The sequence below is a fragment of the Puma concolor genome, chromosome D2 (assembly GCF_028749965.1).
Source record: "Puma concolor isolate L17-30 chromosome D2, mPumCon1.1.hap2, whole genome shotgun sequence".
Classification (NCBI taxonomy): Eukaryota; Metazoa; Chordata; class Mammalia; order Carnivora; family Felidae; genus Puma; species Puma concolor.
In genome coordinates, this window is record NC_141677.1 from 47,555,934 (window position 1) to 47,572,886 (window position 16,953).

Below are 16,953 nucleotides of genomic sequence, written 5' to 3' on the forward strand. Positions count from 1 at the left end.
CTTTCATCCTCCTTTCCTTCCTTCCCTTCGAAACATTTGTTAACTACCTAGTGTGCACCACCACTGCACTCAATGAAGGGCACACTGTAAGGGTTCAATAAATGTTTGATGCTAGAAGGAAATAAAAATGTGTCCAGTAAAATCTCAGTGATCTGGAGAAGTTCGATTCTGTAATGTATGTTACGCATAGCCTGAACTCCACACGTGGTCTATTCTATTTACTATACTTATGTTTCCTTCCATGAAATGCTTCTCTTCTCTACCTTGATTCCTTCATATTTGCACACCAGATTTTAAGTAGACTCATTCTCTTTCTTCACTTAATAGAGGTACTTACGTTTGCACAGAGAGGGAGATAAAGAATAAACTACTTTACAGAGATTGCATTGTGGGTCTCCTTTGCAATATAAGAGGTGGTTCGTTCCACTCATTCAGCAAATATTTATTAAGTGCGTGCTACATTCCACAGCAGTGCGTTGCCTGATTTCACGGAGCTTCAATCTAGTGGAGGGCTGAGACAGTTTTCAAGTCACTTCAGTAAAGTGTGAAGAGAACTGGGTTCAACAAATGAGAGGGGGCTATGTGAGCTCTCGGCCTGGGGTCAGGATAAGGCAGGGGTCAAAGAGAGCTTTCTGGAGGGAGATACATTGAAGTTAAGATCCAGGACAGTAAACCAACCTTATACATCAGCATAGGCTTTAGCAGCCGCCATTTGAAAGCAGGCACTGAGGGGCAACTAAAATGAGGAGGAACAATATAGACCTCCCCCTGTTTCAGAATCACCCTCAGGTAGCTTGCATTTCCTACCACTTGAACAGGCGAGAGCAGGTGCAGTGCTTTGGCAGGGATGTGTCAGGGCTCTGCGTTAACAAGTTGTCTCCTGTCTCATTTTTATCCTGTTGGTGTTTCAGTCTCTACTCAGGATCCTGGACACCCCCAAAGGCCGTGCTGCTTTCAGAGTGTCCAGTGGGTTCAATGGACTCCTGTCCCTGCTCTCTGACCTGGAGGGGTCTCTCCAGGAGCCCCCGCTACAGGCGTGGGGGATGGTGTCCCCCAGCCAGACCCTGGACCTGGTCCTGCACACCCTCTGTGCCTTGTCTGCAGCATTGCACCTGGACCCTGTCAACAGTGACTTCTTCAAGAAGAACGGGCTTTTTGAGAAGCTGGCCGAGGACCTCTGTTTGCTGGGATGTTTCGGGGCGCAGGAGGAAGAGGGAGCCCCTCTGCACTCGGAGGCAGACACAAAGGCCAGGCCATTTGCTGACTTCCTGAGTGCGGCCTTTGCCTCTGCCAGCCCATTCCCACCCAAGATACAGAGCTGCCTCCAGATCCTCAGCTTTCTGGACAGCATGGCCGGTGGCACCCTCCACCTGCGCAGAGACCTGAAGGAGCCCCCGAGGGCTGGGCAAGACCCAGCTCCGCATGCCCAGAAGGAAGACGCTGGCAGTGACCCCCAAGGCAACTTCAAGCTGTGGCCAGACCTGGAGGAGAGGTAGAGCTTTGCTGCCCACTTCCGTAATCGGGTCATCAGTGTATCTGTCTCCAAATATCCTGTGCATGGGTGGTGGGTAGCAAGCCTTGACTGCAAACTAGGTGTGCAAAAACGTCACGTGACTTTTTTTTTTTTTTTTTTTTAACTCAAGTTAACTTTGGCTCCAGTCTCCTCTGCCTTTGGGAGCAGGCAGAAAACCAATCTGAGTCAATCAACAGATGGTTGGAGGCTGCTTTTGAGTTGCACGAGAACCAGGGGGCTTACCAGATCTTGGAAACGGAGGGCAGAACTCTGCCGATAATCTCACTTTCTGCTTCGGCATCCTTGCTGCTGCTCCTGGGAGCCTTGGTGCCTGCCTGGCCTCCATGGTGTGCTGGGCAGCCTTTGGGGGGCCTTATCTTACCCGCTGCCCTCACCCTTGCCCCTGCACTGCCAGGGTGTGGGAGGAGGTCCTTTGACTTACAGGATGACCACAGCGTACTTCCCCATCCCTGGTTCTTCCTGGTCTTTCACATTGCTTCCACTTCCTGTAACAAAGACGATGATCTCCTCTTACTTCACAGGCCCATCTCCTCCATGACTCCAGACTTTCATTCCTGTAAGACAGACTTCCACTAAAGCAAGGAAGAGCAAAGAACACCCCTCCTTCCTTAGGGGGGGCAGGGAAAACAAATGAAAGAGCACAACAGCAGTAGTTGGTTATCTTTTGGGTTCTCCCCAGGGAGCAAGGACAAAACATAAATTAATATTGCAAGAAACTCTCCTGCCTACCACCTCTCCAAGCCATCTTACATTGACTGCCACGGGACACCCTTCTGAAAGACACTGCACATTTTAATCCAAATATGTTGGATTGGTCAGATTTCAGTGTGGAGGGCTGGTGGTGAGGGGGAAGGATGCCAGATCTCTACGGAGATAATCATATGATTGTTCTCGTTTCATCAGCTAACATGCTAAATTAATTGGTTTCCTAATCTTGCATTCATGCAGATACCAACTTGCTCATGATACATTTATTGCTGGCTTCGATTTGCTAATTTTTTATAAGGACTTTTGCTCCTGAAAAAGCTTTTCCTTCCATGCTCTTTTCTTGACTGTTTTTATGATAAAGTTTGCGGTAACCTCATAACGCGAGTTGGTCAGTGTTGACTCTTCTATTCTCTGGAAGTAATAGTAACATAGGTTACGATTTCTATTCCTTAGCTTTGTGATAGAGTCTGCCAGTAAAACCCTCATAAGCCTGATGTTTTCTTGTTAAGATTTATTTTTGTGAGGATAAATTCAGATTTCTTCTTGAATCATTCTTAGCCATTTTTAAAGTTCATTTTCCCATTCCATCTAAGTTTCAATTTACTGACATAAGGCTGTTCCTAATATCCTTTTTTAACTTTTGGTTCCTGACAGGATTGTTTGTGTCCTTTCTTTCCCCCCCACCCCCACCCCCCAACATTCTTGACAGGGGGTTTATTTATTTGTGTGTCCCATGAAGCAACTTTCAGCTTTTCCCATCTCTCATGCATAAATTTTCTATTTCTGTCTTCGTTTGTTCATTCTTATTATGTCTTCTTTGCTTTGGTTTATTCTGGTATTCCTCTTAATTTAATTGATTAGGAGACCAATTTTCAGTCCTCTTTTTAAATGCAAAATGCAAATGTCTCTGTCCTTTACTTTAGCTGTAAGGTGCAAGTTTCCTTATGTGGCACTTTCAATGTTATTTAGTCCTAAATGTTTCCATTTCCTTTGTGACTTAGAGTTTCCTTCTTGAATCTTGTTTGATTTGTGGATTTCCAAAGTTACAGAGTGTTTTTGGTCATTTTCTTTCCTTGCTAATTTCTAATTTTATCATCATGAGAGATGGTGGACTGTTTGATGGTAATTCTTTGAAAGTAGTTGAGCTTGACTTTGCGGCCTCCAGTGTGATAAATCTTCCTAACTGTTCCATGTGTGCTTGAAAAGAATGAATATTTTCCAGTTGTTAGAGTCAATGTTCTATTTATGTCCTTTAGATCAAACTGGTCAAGGGTCTTCTTCAGATTTTCAGATCATTTAATCTGTTTGACAATATCAGTTGCTAAGATATGTGAAATATTTTTCATTATATTCATAGATTTGTTAATTTCTGTTAATTTTTACCTTACATATATCTGAGGCTATTTGAATCTCACATATTTACAATTTTTATATCATCTCGTGGAATCAAAATTTTTTACCTCATATGGTGGCCTTCTTTATCTCCAATAGTACATTTTGTCATAAGAACAACTTTTTCTAATACTAATAAGGCTATATCAGCTTTCTTTTGGTTAGTGTGTGCCCGGAATTTTCTTTAAAAAAATTCCTTAGTTTTAAGGTTTCTGTGTCCTGATGTTTTAGGTGTGCTTTTTGTAGAGAGCTATTTTTGTTTTTGCTTTATTTTGTCATTTAACCCAGTGTGATACTTTTTGGTTACTGAAGCATGTGCTCTGTTTATATTTTTATAATTATTAACATGTTTGAAATTATTGCTACTTTGTTATTTTGTATTTTCTATTTGTCCCACTTTTTCTTTTGATCTTTTTCTTGTTTTCTTTTGAATTATTAGAATTTTCATTTTTTTATTTAATTTTTTCCATCTACTGATTTGATCTTATACTCTCTATTAGCCTTTTAGTGGTTATCCTAAAATAATTTAATAGCATCCTCATAATGTTTAACTATTTAGTGTTTACTATGCTGTTATCTTTATCCTATTTCCAGTAAATATGTGTTACATATGTAATATGTCAACACTTAATATAACTCTTAAATGTATACTTACATTTCTTATGTATATATTACTGTTGCCCAATATTAATTTTGTGCAGTCCATCAATCCAACATAAATCTAACTTTAGTTAATCCATCAAATAAGGCATTTATTCATGTATTTTTTTTTACTGAGGTATAATTGACTATATGACATTATATTACTTTTAGTATAAAACATAGTGATTCGATACTTGTATATATTGCAAAATGATCACCACATAAGTCTAGTTAATAACACCCATCACCACACTAGTTACAATTTTTTTCTTGTGATAAAAGCTTTTAAGATTTATTCTCTGTGCAATTTTCAAATATGCAATATAATGTTATTAATTATAGTCACCATGCTGTACCTTATATTCCTATGACGTATTTCTTTTAAAACTGTAAATTTGTACCTTTTGACTCCCTTCATTTATTTTGTCCACCCCCGTCCCCTGGTTCTGGCAACCACCAATCTGTTCTCTGTATCTATGAGCTCTTTTTTATTTTTTAAATTTTTAATTAATTAATTTTTAATGTTTATTTTTGAGACAGAGAGAGAGAGAGCAGGGGAAGGGCAGAGAGAGAGAAGAAGACACAAAATCCAAAGCAGGCTCCGGGCTCTGAGCCATCAGCACAGAGCACGATGTGGGGCTCAAACTCATGAGCCGTGAGATCATGACCTGAACTGAAGTCAGACGCTTAACCAACTGAGACACTCAGGACCCCGAGGCCCTTCTCTTCTTGCTTTGTCTTGGGGAGAATTCCCTTTCTGAGGCTCTCTGATCTTTCTATTCTGGGGGGAGGGTGTCCCCAAGGAGGCCTCTACCCTGGCCACCTGGATGGCCTGCAGGTCAACTTGGAATGTCAGTGTCGAACCCTATTCTTCCAGCTCTTAGAGGGCCGGGAAATAGTTGTCGGCACCAGACGTTGGTATTGAGTGATGACAAGTAGTAGTCATTTTTTGATGTCTCTGGGAGCCAAGCACTAAACACTTATTTTCATTTAATTCCCTCTCAGTCCTAGAACTTTACCAATAAAGAAACCAAGGCTAAGAAAGGATACATAACATGGCCAAAGTCACACATTTAGTAAGGAAATGATAGAGCCAGATTCTGATCCCAGGTCCACTTGCAAGACCTGTGTATGTGTATATGTGTGTGTGTTCTTCCTGCTTCTCCTGGAAACTCCCATTATCATGGTGATGATTTTCCACATGTTCTGACACAATAGCCTACAGTTTAAAGTTTGGTCTCTACCCTATAGACGGCATCGGCCCAAATTCGTTCTAGATGAATCCTTGTGTCAGATGTCATCTTGGGTTCATGATGAGTAATTTTTAAATGTGTAAGAGTCAGACTTCATAAATAGAGCAGTTTTTTCCTCATTAAAAGAAATACATCACCCTCGACATTCCTTGATGGTTTGAGAAGGAGTGACACCCTAGTCTGTCATGAGAGAATCTGTGAGGTGAAGCCAGGTCAGTGGGCTGGGAATGGGGACAGGGTGTTCATCCCAGCCCACCACGGACACTCAGCAGGTGACTTGGCTCAGTCCCGCCTGTGCAACGTGGGCCCTGCTCTCCAGGGAGGAGGGGCAGAGGCTGCAGGCTTTCGACTCAGGCAGAGTTCTCTACGTCTTAGTGGCCATGTTCCTTGGGCCTGTTATTTTATGTCTCTGAGCTTTGATTTCCTGATTTGAAGGCAGGGATAATGAGAGTATCTGCTCCGAGGGCTGTTGTGAGGTGAGGATTGGAGAGGATAGTGATCACAGCTGCTGTTCATTGAGCACTTGTGCACCAGATGCTGTGCCCAGTTCTCCACAAGCATTAGTTGGTTCAATCCATGTAACAACTATGATTTGAGGAATGTTGTTCATAAAACGGAAGTTATGTATTAGGGAATTGCCCAAATACATACGTGATGTCTAAAACATAGAGTGTATAATCTCTAGGAAACGTACATCCCCCCACACACACATCACATCACACATATACCACACATCCACACCGCTTACACACGCATTCCACACAGGACACCCACACACCACATCCCTCACACTCATACACACACACACACACAGACACACACAGACACACACCCCACACAGGACACCCACACACTGCATCCCACACCATATGCTGACCTTCTCTGGTATTTACCAGATCCTGTTACCTGAGATGGATGACCTCCTTCTTGGCCAGCTGATCCACAGTGAGGGTCTGGAGATGAAGACGGAGAGAAGAGTGGGTCAGGCCATGGTGGGCCTTGCCTGCTCACCACATTAGGCCATTTTTGTCTTATCTTGCAGGGGTGATGGGAAGCCATGGAAGCCTTTGGGCAGAGCTGTGGAGGGACGGGCTTTGTGGTCTAGAAGGGCCACTCTCTACAACTGGGACCAGAGACGTGCCTCTTCAAAAGCAGGAGCACTTCAAAAGCAGCCAGCTCTGTTGGCTGTCAGAGGGTTTGGTTCCTGCCTTAGCATTTGACCTCTTGTAGCTCCTGTGGGGCCTCACAGGCTGACTTTTGTTCATTATGTCGACAAAAAGAACCATCTCGATGACTTGTAATTTGAACTTAAGTTGTGGCAGGAATGCACGCCGATAAGGGGATGTGTTTCGGTGGGAAAGCAGTGTGCACCAGGCAAAGATAAGGCTGCAGTGGACGTTCCGCAGACCAGAGCCCTCAACAGTCCTTTGTCCTCCTCTGCTGCTGTTCATCTGGGATAGGATCTCATAATTAGTAAATATCGCGAGGTTCAAAACCCAGCAAGATTTTACTTTCTGGATGCATATGTGATAAGCTGTCAGTTCAAAAGACCCAGCGAGGGTGTCTGGCAGACTGTAAAATTAAATTACGTGAACGCTTTGCCTTTTTCACAGGAGCTCAAACACTGCTATATGCCCAAACCTCTAGGGTAGTCTAGGGTTTGCTGGAATCAGAAGTTCTGTAGGCCAGGCTGCATTAAGGCCTGACTTTTTGTGGCTCTCTCTGAGGCTGGAGGCCCTGGGATGGAGGTGTTTTGGAGGGTGTCCCTCTGCTGCCGGTCCCCCCTCAGACCTCCTTGACATCAGCATCCCACCTTCCAAACATCAATGCCTGCGGGCAGTCTTGGATCTGGGTCTTAGGTGGTCACGGAGAGTGGCCTGGCTCTTTCCCTGGTGACTCCCCTGAGCGGTCACCTCCCGAGGGCCTCTGGCTCTGTTACATCTGCCATTCAGGCTGGGTTTGCTTTTCCATGCTCCTCTGGATGGCCGTGGATTGAGAGTGTGTGTGCATGGTGTGTGTGTGTGTGTGTGTGTGCGTGCAGACATGTGTGTTGGTTGTACATCTCAGGTGTGAGAACCCAGCTGGGCAGGAGGCACCCACCCAAAAAAGCCTGACCTTCCTCCTATGGAGCTGTGGCTTCGCAGGGAGCTTTCTCTTAAACGGCAGGGGTCCGCCGCGACCCCTGTCTGAGGTTTCGATTTCCACTGTTTCGTTTCTGGCAGCCAGCCATGGTCTGGAAGCAGGTGACCCTCCTCCTGATCATTCCTCAGAAGGCCGATAGTAGCCTAAGGCAGAGTCACATGCCTGCATCCTTCACGTTCCTTCTTCTCACCTCTGGGTATTTTACTGTCTCACGTCCCCACAAGCAGGGGGAGCACTGTACAAGAAGCTATTTTGAGAGAGAGCCCACATTCACATAACTTTCATCATGGCATATTGTTAATAATTTTTCTATTTGCTTTTAGGTGCTATTAACCTCTTGCTGGGCCTAATTTATAAATTAAACATGATCATAAGTCGGTATGCATAGGAAAAAAGCAGCATATTCGGGATTTGGTCCTCTTTGTGGTTTTTGGCCCTCCCCAACCCCCCAAGGGAGGACTCCTGTTTCTTGTGGTGGCTTTTGGGATTGGGAGGGCTCAGACTGTTAAGGCTGCCATGCAGCCTGGTGCAGAGTCGGTCTTCCCCTGCCACAGGATGGCTGCCCAAGTGTGTCCCTAACACTGTCCCAGGGGCCGGGGTCTTGTGGCTCCTTTGGAAGCCTGCTCCTGTCTACCCCTCTCTGGCTCCCGTCATGGTAGACCATCTAGTCCAGAGAACTCAAGTCCAGAATTTCAGTAAGCACTCAGGGAGTGCCAGCATGGGGCCAGGCCCTGGTGAGGACTTGGAGGAAGGGGGCAAATGACGCCTGCCCCGGCCCTACAACCGCATGTGGGAGAATCAGAAGTGTGAGGGGATCATTACACCTGTGTGGTCGGTGTTATACAGGGACAGCCCCAGAAATTAAGGGGGAAACGGAGCAGTGCACCTAACACAGTCTGGGAGGGGGGGCTCCGTGGGGCCTTCCTGGATGAAAGGATCTCTGAGCTCAGCTGTGATGAGAGAGACAGGTGCCTGGACCGGGAGGGGTTGGAGAAGGCATTCCAAGGCCTGACGGAGAGACCCAAAATCAGCCATGCTGAGTGAGGAAAGCTCCAGGCCTTGGCAGGGACCGCAGAGACTCGGAGCCACACACTCGAGTGGAGTCCTGCGACCTTAGCTTGGAAGGGGGTCCGGGCATGACTGGCACGAGGGTGGGCATGAGGGGGGTGTTATTCTGTGGGACCAGGCAGGCATGTTGCAGAGGCTACTCTGGTGTGTGTTTGTGTGTGTGTGTGTGTGTGTGTGTGTGTGTGTGTGGTCGGGGGGCGGGGGGCAGAGAGTTGGGTAGAAATGAGAAAGAGGAAGGGCAGGAACACAGGAGATGTGGGTCTCTCCCCTCACAGATGGCGATGGCTGGAGCCCAGACAGCGGGCTGCTGGCAGGAGAACCTTCTGAGACCTCTGTAGGACATAATGTCAAGGCCTTGGTAACCATCATGAGCGTGCAGGAAGAGGGGCTGGCCCAGGTCCTGACAGGGAAGCCCTGGTGAAGATCTGGTTTGGGAGAAGGTGGTGGCTGTCTGGAGTGGCCTGTGCGGACTGCCACAACGCGATCGTATTACCTTTAATTTTCTAATTAATCGCTCAGGAATCCACCAGCTGTAGTAAGAAGAGACAGAGTAACTTAACCCCGCCCTGAGAATCTGGATATAGTCCAGACGAGGGGTAGTCTGACTTCCACAACTAAGCAGGAAAAATACCCGGATCTGAGCACCATCTCCTGTGGTGTGGGCTGCGGTCTTGGGGTTGGGGGGTGGGGGGGAATGGGGATAGCCAAGCTTGGGCATTGTGTGATGTGGAGCATCCTCACTGGTTCAGATCCCCCCAAAGGCCTCTAGGGTTTTTCAACTGAAATGACATCACTCTTTGTAAAATTTGACCAAACATCCCTCTTTCCCTGTCCTCGCCTCTGGGCTTTGAGAGATACGGATAATCATGTATTCTTGGATTATAACTTTCAGTTACATGCACAGGTCTTTTGTAAGATACAAGCCATCCCGGAACACCACGGGGTACCAGTGTCTGCCCTCCCTGGGATTCAAAACCCCACTTCCCATTCCTGCTCTTGGGATCCATACCTCAGAGCAATGCTTCTCATAGTGTGGCCCCTATAGCCTACCTTCCCTCATCAGAATCAGTTGTGAACATGCTAAGATACAGTCTCATCAACCAGATTTCCTGAATCACAGTCGCTGGGTTGGGAGTGTAGGGATTTTTAAAAAATCTCTTCTTGTTATTTTTAAGCACATTACACTTCGAGAACATCTTCCCCAGGTGCTAGGCATCTTTTCCTTAAAAACATTTGTTAAACATCTAACTTTTTTTATTAAGGTAAATTCACATAACATGAAATTCATAATTTTATTTTGTATATATTTTTAAGTTTATTTATTTATTTTGAGAGAGGGAGGGGGAGAGAATGCACAAGCAGGGGAGGCACAGAGAGAAGGAGAGACAGAATCCCAAGCACCACTGCTCGCCATCAGTGTGGAGCCTGATGGGGGTTTTGAACTCATGAACTGTGAGATCATGACCTGAGCCAAGATCGAGAGTCAGAAGCTTAACTGACTGAACCACCCAGGTGCCCCAAAACAACAATTTTAAAGCAGACAACTCAGTGGCATTTAGAATCTTCATGATGTGCAAACACTACCTTTATCTAGTTCCAAAATATTTTCATTCCTCTAAAAGGAAAACCCTGTATACGCTCCCATTCCTTCAGCCAACCACTGTGCCACAGCCAGGTTTTCTGTCTCTTTGGATTTACTAATTTGGATATTTCATATAAATAGAATCACACAACAGGTAGCCTTTTCTGTCTGGCTTCCTTCACTTAACACGTTTTCAAGGTTCATCCCCGTTGTAACATATATCTGTATTTTATTACTTTATTATGGGTGAATATCATCCCACTGTATGTATACACCACAATTTGTTTTTCCATTCATCTGCTGATGGACATTTGGCTTGTTTTCACCTTTTAGCTATTATAAATAGTGCTGCTGTGAACATACACAGACATATATTTATTTGAGTCTTTGTAGTTGTTTTGTGTAAATACATAGGAGTGGAATTGCTGGATCAAAGGATAATTCTAGGTTTAATTTTTTGAGGAACCACCAAACAGTCTTCCATGGTAGCTGAACAAAATTTATAAATTCTAACCAGAAATCTATGAAGTTTCCAATTTCTCCAGGTGTTTACCGGTACTTATCTTCCATTAAAAAAATTGACAGCCATCCTCTTGAGTGTGGCGTAAGTGGCTCACTGCGGTTTTGATTTGCACTTCTCTGTTGGCTAAATGATGAATATCTTCCTGTGCTTGCTGGCCATTTGTAAATTTTCTTTGGAGAAATATCTGTTCAAGTCCTTTGCTCATTTTGAAATTGGATTGTTTCTCTTTTTGTTGTTTAGTTGTATAAGTTCTTTGTATATTATGGATAATAGACCCTTATCAGTTTTATGATTTGCAAATATTCTCTCCCAATCTGTAGATTGCTCTCTTCATAATGTCCTCTGATGCACAAAAGCTTTTAATTTTGATGACATCTATGTGATCTCTTTTTTCTTTTGTTGCTTATGATTCTGGTGTTACATGTAAGAATCCATTGCCAAATCCAAAGATATGAAGATTTACCTCTGTGTTTTCCCCTAAAAGTTTTATAATTTTGGCTCTTGTGTTTAGGTCATTGATCCATTATATGATGTGAGGCCAGAGTTCATCTTCATTCTTTTGCCTGTGGCTATCCATTTCTCTCAGGACCATGTGTTGAAGATTCTATTCTTTCTCCATTGAATGGTCCTAGCATCCTTGTTGAAGACTCAATCTTATTCCACTGGACTATGTGTCAAGCCTGTACCACACTGTTTTGATTACTGTAGCATTATGGTAAGTTTTGAACTCAGGATGTGTGAGCAGTCCAACTTTGTTCTTTTTAAATATCGTTGTAGCTATTTAGAGTTCCTTGCAATTCCATATGAATTTGAGGACCAGCTTTTACCCCTGAGTATGTTAGCTGCAGGCTTTTCATAAATGCCCTTTATCATGTTGAGGAAGTCTTTATTGATTCTTGGTTTTCTGAGTGTTTTTTTATCATGAAAAGGTGTTGGATACTGTCAAATGCTTTTCTACATCAACTGAGGCAATCATTTGTTTTTCTTCCCCTTTGTCTGCTAATGTGGTGCGTTACATTGACTGGTTTTCTCATATTGAATCGCTCACAGCCTTCATTCCTGGGATAATCTCCACTTGATCATAGTGTACAATCCTTTAAATATGCTGTTGGAGTTGGTTTGCTAGTGTGTTGTTGGCGGTTTTTCCATGTATATTCATTAGGGATCTTGTCTGTAGTTTTTTGTTTGTTTGTTTCTTTGTGTAGCTTTGATATCAAGGTAATAATACAGGCTTCCTTGCTGTTCCCTGAACATACCGGACATACTCCCACCTTAAGGGTTTTTGCTGGCTGTTCCCTTTGCTTGAAACGCTTTTCCTCGGGATATCTGCATCCCATCTTTCAAGTCTGCCCAGTTGTCACCTTCTCAAGGAGGCCAACTCTGCCACCCAAATTAAAATTGCAAATTGCTTCCTTCCTCCACCCCAGCACTCTTCATGTTTTCTCCCAATGGCACTTATCTTCCTTCATAATGTATAATTTACTTATTCATGCTAATATATTAACATATTATACTCCATTGTAATAATGTAGTATGTATTGTATAATAATAATAACTTTTATTATTTATAATTTACATATTTATTATGTTTATCTTTATTATCTACACTACTCCCCTCACACCCGGGTGTGGGCTTTAGTTTAGTTTATTTATAGATGTATCCAGAGTGCTTGAATAGCTCCTGGCAAATAGTTAGGTCAATAAATATTTGTTCCATTGAATTGAATAAATTAACACCAAGGCGAGATGTACTCCTGGCAATTTAGCCATTCTTTTTAGGCTGATGGTGCCAAGGACGATGTGGCCACAGGTTATGAGAGTAGTGCTCTGGCCAAAATGTTTGAAAATCAGGTGTTTGTGGGGCACCTGGGTGGCCCAGTCAGTTAAGCATATGACTTCAGCTCAGGTCACGATCTCATAGTTCGTGGGTTCAAGCCCCGCGTCGGGCTCTGTGCTATCAGCTCAGAGCCTGGAGCCTGCTTCAGGGTCTGTGTCTCCCTCTCTCTCTGCACCTCCCCCACTCGAGTGCTGTCTGTCTGTCTGTCTCTCTCTCAAAAATAAATAAATATTAAAAAAAATTAAAAAAAAAGAAAATCAGGTGTTAGTAATTTGGGATTAGATTTGTGGGTTTTCGTGCATTTGTTTTTATTTTTCTTGTTAAGTTTTGAATTTACATATAGTAAAAGTCCCTTTTTTTCTGTGAACTTCTATGGGTTTTAATTCACTTAATTTAGAGCCATGTGACCACCCCCACAATTGGGATACAGAACAGTCCCATCACCTCAAATAGTTCCTGAATGTTGCTCCTTGATAGTGAACCCCTAACCCCTGGTAACCACTGATGTATCCCTATAGTTTTGTCTTTTCCATTAAACCATATAAATGTGGGTATACAATGTGTACTCTTTGGAGGCTAGTCTTTTGCATTCAGCATAAGGCCTCTGATGTGCATCCAATTTGTTGTGTGAATTGTTCGTGCATTTTGATTGCTGAGTAGTACTCCATTGTATGGCTGCAAGGATTTTCTCCCAGTCTGTAGCTTGTCTTTTCATTGTTAAAGTGACTTTTACAGATTGAAAATCTTTTATTTTTATGCAGCACAATTTATTAATGTTTTTATTTTATTGGGATTTTGGTATTATATCTAAGAAATCTTTGCCAAGCTCAAGGCCACAAAGATTTTCTACTATGTTTTCTTTTAAAAGTTTTATAGGTTTATGATCCATTTTGAGTTTCTTTTACTGCACGGTGTGAAGTTTAATTTGAGATTTACTATTTTTGTTTGCATTTGGATATCTAATTCTTCCTGTGCCATTTGTTGAAAATATTATCCATTTCCATTGAATTATCTTTGTCCCTTTGTGAAAAATCAATTGGCCGTATTTATGTAAGTCTTTTTCTGGACTCTTTTCTGTTCCATTGATCTGTGTGTCTAGCCCTTCACTAATACTGTCTTGATCACTGTAGCTGTGTAATAAGTCATAACACCAGCTAATGTGAGTTCTCCAAATGTATTCTTCCTTTTCAAAATTGCTTCAATTATTTTAGTTCCTTTGCTTCTGGCTATCCTAGTATATGTAAATATAATGATCAGCCTGCCTATATCTACAAAACTGTTGGGATCTTGATTGGAATTACATTAAATCTAAGATGAATTTGGAGACAATTGAGACAAATATATTAGATCTTCCAATCCACAGACATACATGTTTTTCCTTTTATATAAGTCTATGATTCCTTCCTTCCTTCCTTCCTTCCTTCCTTCCTTCCTTCCTTCCTTCCTTCCTTCTTAATAAATTCTGTGGTAACTAGCATACAGAACCAGCACACTTTATTATTTTTTATTTTATGAATAGAATTTATTGTCAAATAGGCTTACATACAACACCCAGTGCTCATCCCAACAAGTGCCCTCTTCAATGCCCATCACCTCTTTTCCCCTCTCCCCGCCTCCCCATCCACGGTCAGTATGTTCTCTGTACTTAAGAGTCTCTTGTGGTTTGCCCCCATCCCTCTCTGTTTGTAACTATTTTTTCCCTGTCTGTTCCACCATGGTCTTCTGTTAAACTTCTCAAGATCCACATATGAGTGAAAACATATGTTATCTGTCTTTCTCTGACTGACTTATTTCACTCAGCATAATACCTTCCAGTTCCATTCACGTTGTGGCAAATGGCATGATTTCATTTTTTCTCACTGCCAAGTAGTATTCCATTGTGTATATAAATCACATCTTCTTTATCCACTCATCAGTTGATGGACATTTAGGCTCTTTGATGATTTGGCTATTGTTAAAAGTGCTGCTATAAACATTGGGGTACACGTGCCCCTATGCATCAGTACTCCTGTATCCCTTGGGTAAATTCCTAGTAATGTTATTGCTGGGTCATAGGGTTGTTCTATTTTTAACTTTTTGAGGAACCTCCACACTGTTTTCCAGAGTGGCTGCACCAGTTTGCATTCCCACCAACAGTGCTAGAGGGTTCCTGTTTCTCCACATCCTCGCTAGCATCTGTAGTTTCCTGATTTGTTCATTTTAGCCACTCTGACCGATGCGAGGTGGTATCTCAGTGTGGCTTTGATTTGTATTTCCCTGATGAGGAGTGACGTTGAGTATCTTTTCATGAGCCTATTGGCCATCTGGATGTCTTCTTTGGAAAAGTGTCTATTCGTGTCTTCTGCCCATTTCTTCACTGGATTATTTGTTTTTCAGGTGTGGAGTTTGGTAAGTTCCTTATAGATTTTGGATACTAGCCCTTTATCCGATATGTCATTTGCAAATAGCTTTTCCCAATGTGTCAGTTGCCTTTTAGTTTTGTTGAATGTTTCCTTTGCAGTGCAGGAATTTTTATCTTGATGAGGTCCCAATAATTCATTCTTGCTTTTAATTACCTTGCCTTTGGAGATGTGTCGAGTAAGAAATTGCTGCGGCTGAGGTCAAAGAGGTTTTTTCCTGCTTTCTCCTCTAGGGTTTTGGTGGTTTCATGTCTCACATTCAGGTCCTTCATCCATTTAGAGTTTATTTTTGTGAATGGTGTAAGTGGTCTAGTTTCATTCTTTTGCATGTTGCTGTCCAGTTCTCCCAGCACCATTTGCTAAAGAGACTGTCTTTTTTCCATTGGATACTCTGTCCTGCTTTGTCAAAGATTAGTTGGCCATACATCTGTGGGTCCAATTCTGGACTCTCTATTCTATTTCATGGTCTATGTGTCTGTTTTTGTGCCAATACCATACTGTCTTGATGATTACAGCTTTGTAGTAGAGACTAAAGTCTGGGATTATGATGCCTCCCTCTTTGGTTTTCTTCTTCAGTATCACTTTGGCTATTCGGGGTCTTTTGTGGTTCCATACAAATTTTAGGATTGCTTGTTCTAGCTTCAAGAAGAATGCTGGTGCAATTTTGATTGGGATTGCATTGAATGTGTAGATTGCTTTGGGTGGTATTGACATTTTAACAATATTTATTTTTCCAGTCCATGAGCATGCAATGTTTTTCCATTTCTTTGTGTCCTTTTCAATTTCCTTCATAAGCATTCTATAGTTATCAGCATACAGGTCTGTAACATCTTTGGTTAGGTTTATTCCTAGGTATTTTATGGTTCTTGGTGCAATTGTAAATGGGATCAATTTCTTTATTCCTCTTTCTGTTACTTCATTATTGGTGTATAAAAATGCAACTGATTTCTGTACATTGATTTTGTACTGTGCGACTTTGCTGAATTCATGTATCAGTTCTAGCAGTCTTTCAGTGGAGTCTTTCAGGTTTTCCATGTAGAGTATCATGTCATCTGAGAAAAGTGAAAGTTTGACTTCTTCTTTGCCAGTTTTGATGCCTTGTATTTTATCTTGTTGTCTGATTGCTGATGCTAGGACTTCCAACACTATGTTAAACAACAGCGGTGAGAGTGGACATCCCTGTTGTGTTCCTGAAAGCTGAGAGCTGAGAGCTTTCCCTCATTGAGGATGATATCAGCTGTGGGCTTTTCATATGTGGCTTTTATGATGTTTAAGTATGTTCCTTCTATTCTGACTTTCTTGAGGGTTTTTATTAAGAAACGATGTTGTATTTTATCAAATGCTCTTTCTGCATCTATTGACAGAATCATATGGTTCTTATCCTTTCTTTTATTAATGTGATATATCACACTGATTGATTTGTGAATATTGAACCAGCTCTGCAGCCCAGGAATGAATCCCACTTGATCCTAGTGAATAATTCTTTTTATATGATGTTGAATTTGATATGCTAGTATCTTGTTGAGAATTTTTGCATCCATGTTCATCATGGATATTGGCCTGTAGTTCTCCTTTTTTGTAGTTCTCTGTCTGGTTTGGGAATGAAGGTAATGTTGGCTTCATAGAATGAGTCTGGAAGTTTTCCTTCAATTTCTATTTTTTGGAACAGCTTGAGAAGGATAATTATTAACTCTGCTGTAAATGTCTGGTAGAATTCCCCAGGGAAGCCATCTGGTCCAGGACTCTTATTTGTTGGGAGATTTTTGATAACTGATTCAATTTCTTCACTAGTTATGGGTCTGTTCAAATTTTCTATTTCTTCCCGTTAGAGTTTTGGTAGTATGTGGGTGTCCAGGAATTTGTCCATTTCTTC

At 42.4% G+C, this 16,953-nt stretch overlaps 1 protein-coding gene across 6 annotated transcripts in view; it reads left to right on the forward strand.

Moving 5' to 3' along the window:
- WDFY4 (WDFY family member 4) overlaps positions 1–16,953 on the forward strand; it is a 295,121-nt gene that overhangs the window by 53,504 nt on the left and 224,664 nt on the right. For all 6 annotated transcript variants that reach the window (XM_086680248.1, XM_086680247.1, XM_086680245.1 and 3 more), the window contains one exon: positions 912–1,492. In XM_086680248.1, the coding sequence (XP_086536374.1) occupies positions 912–1,492 (581 nt within the window). The remainder of the gene's footprint in view (positions 1–911; positions 1,493–16,953) is intronic.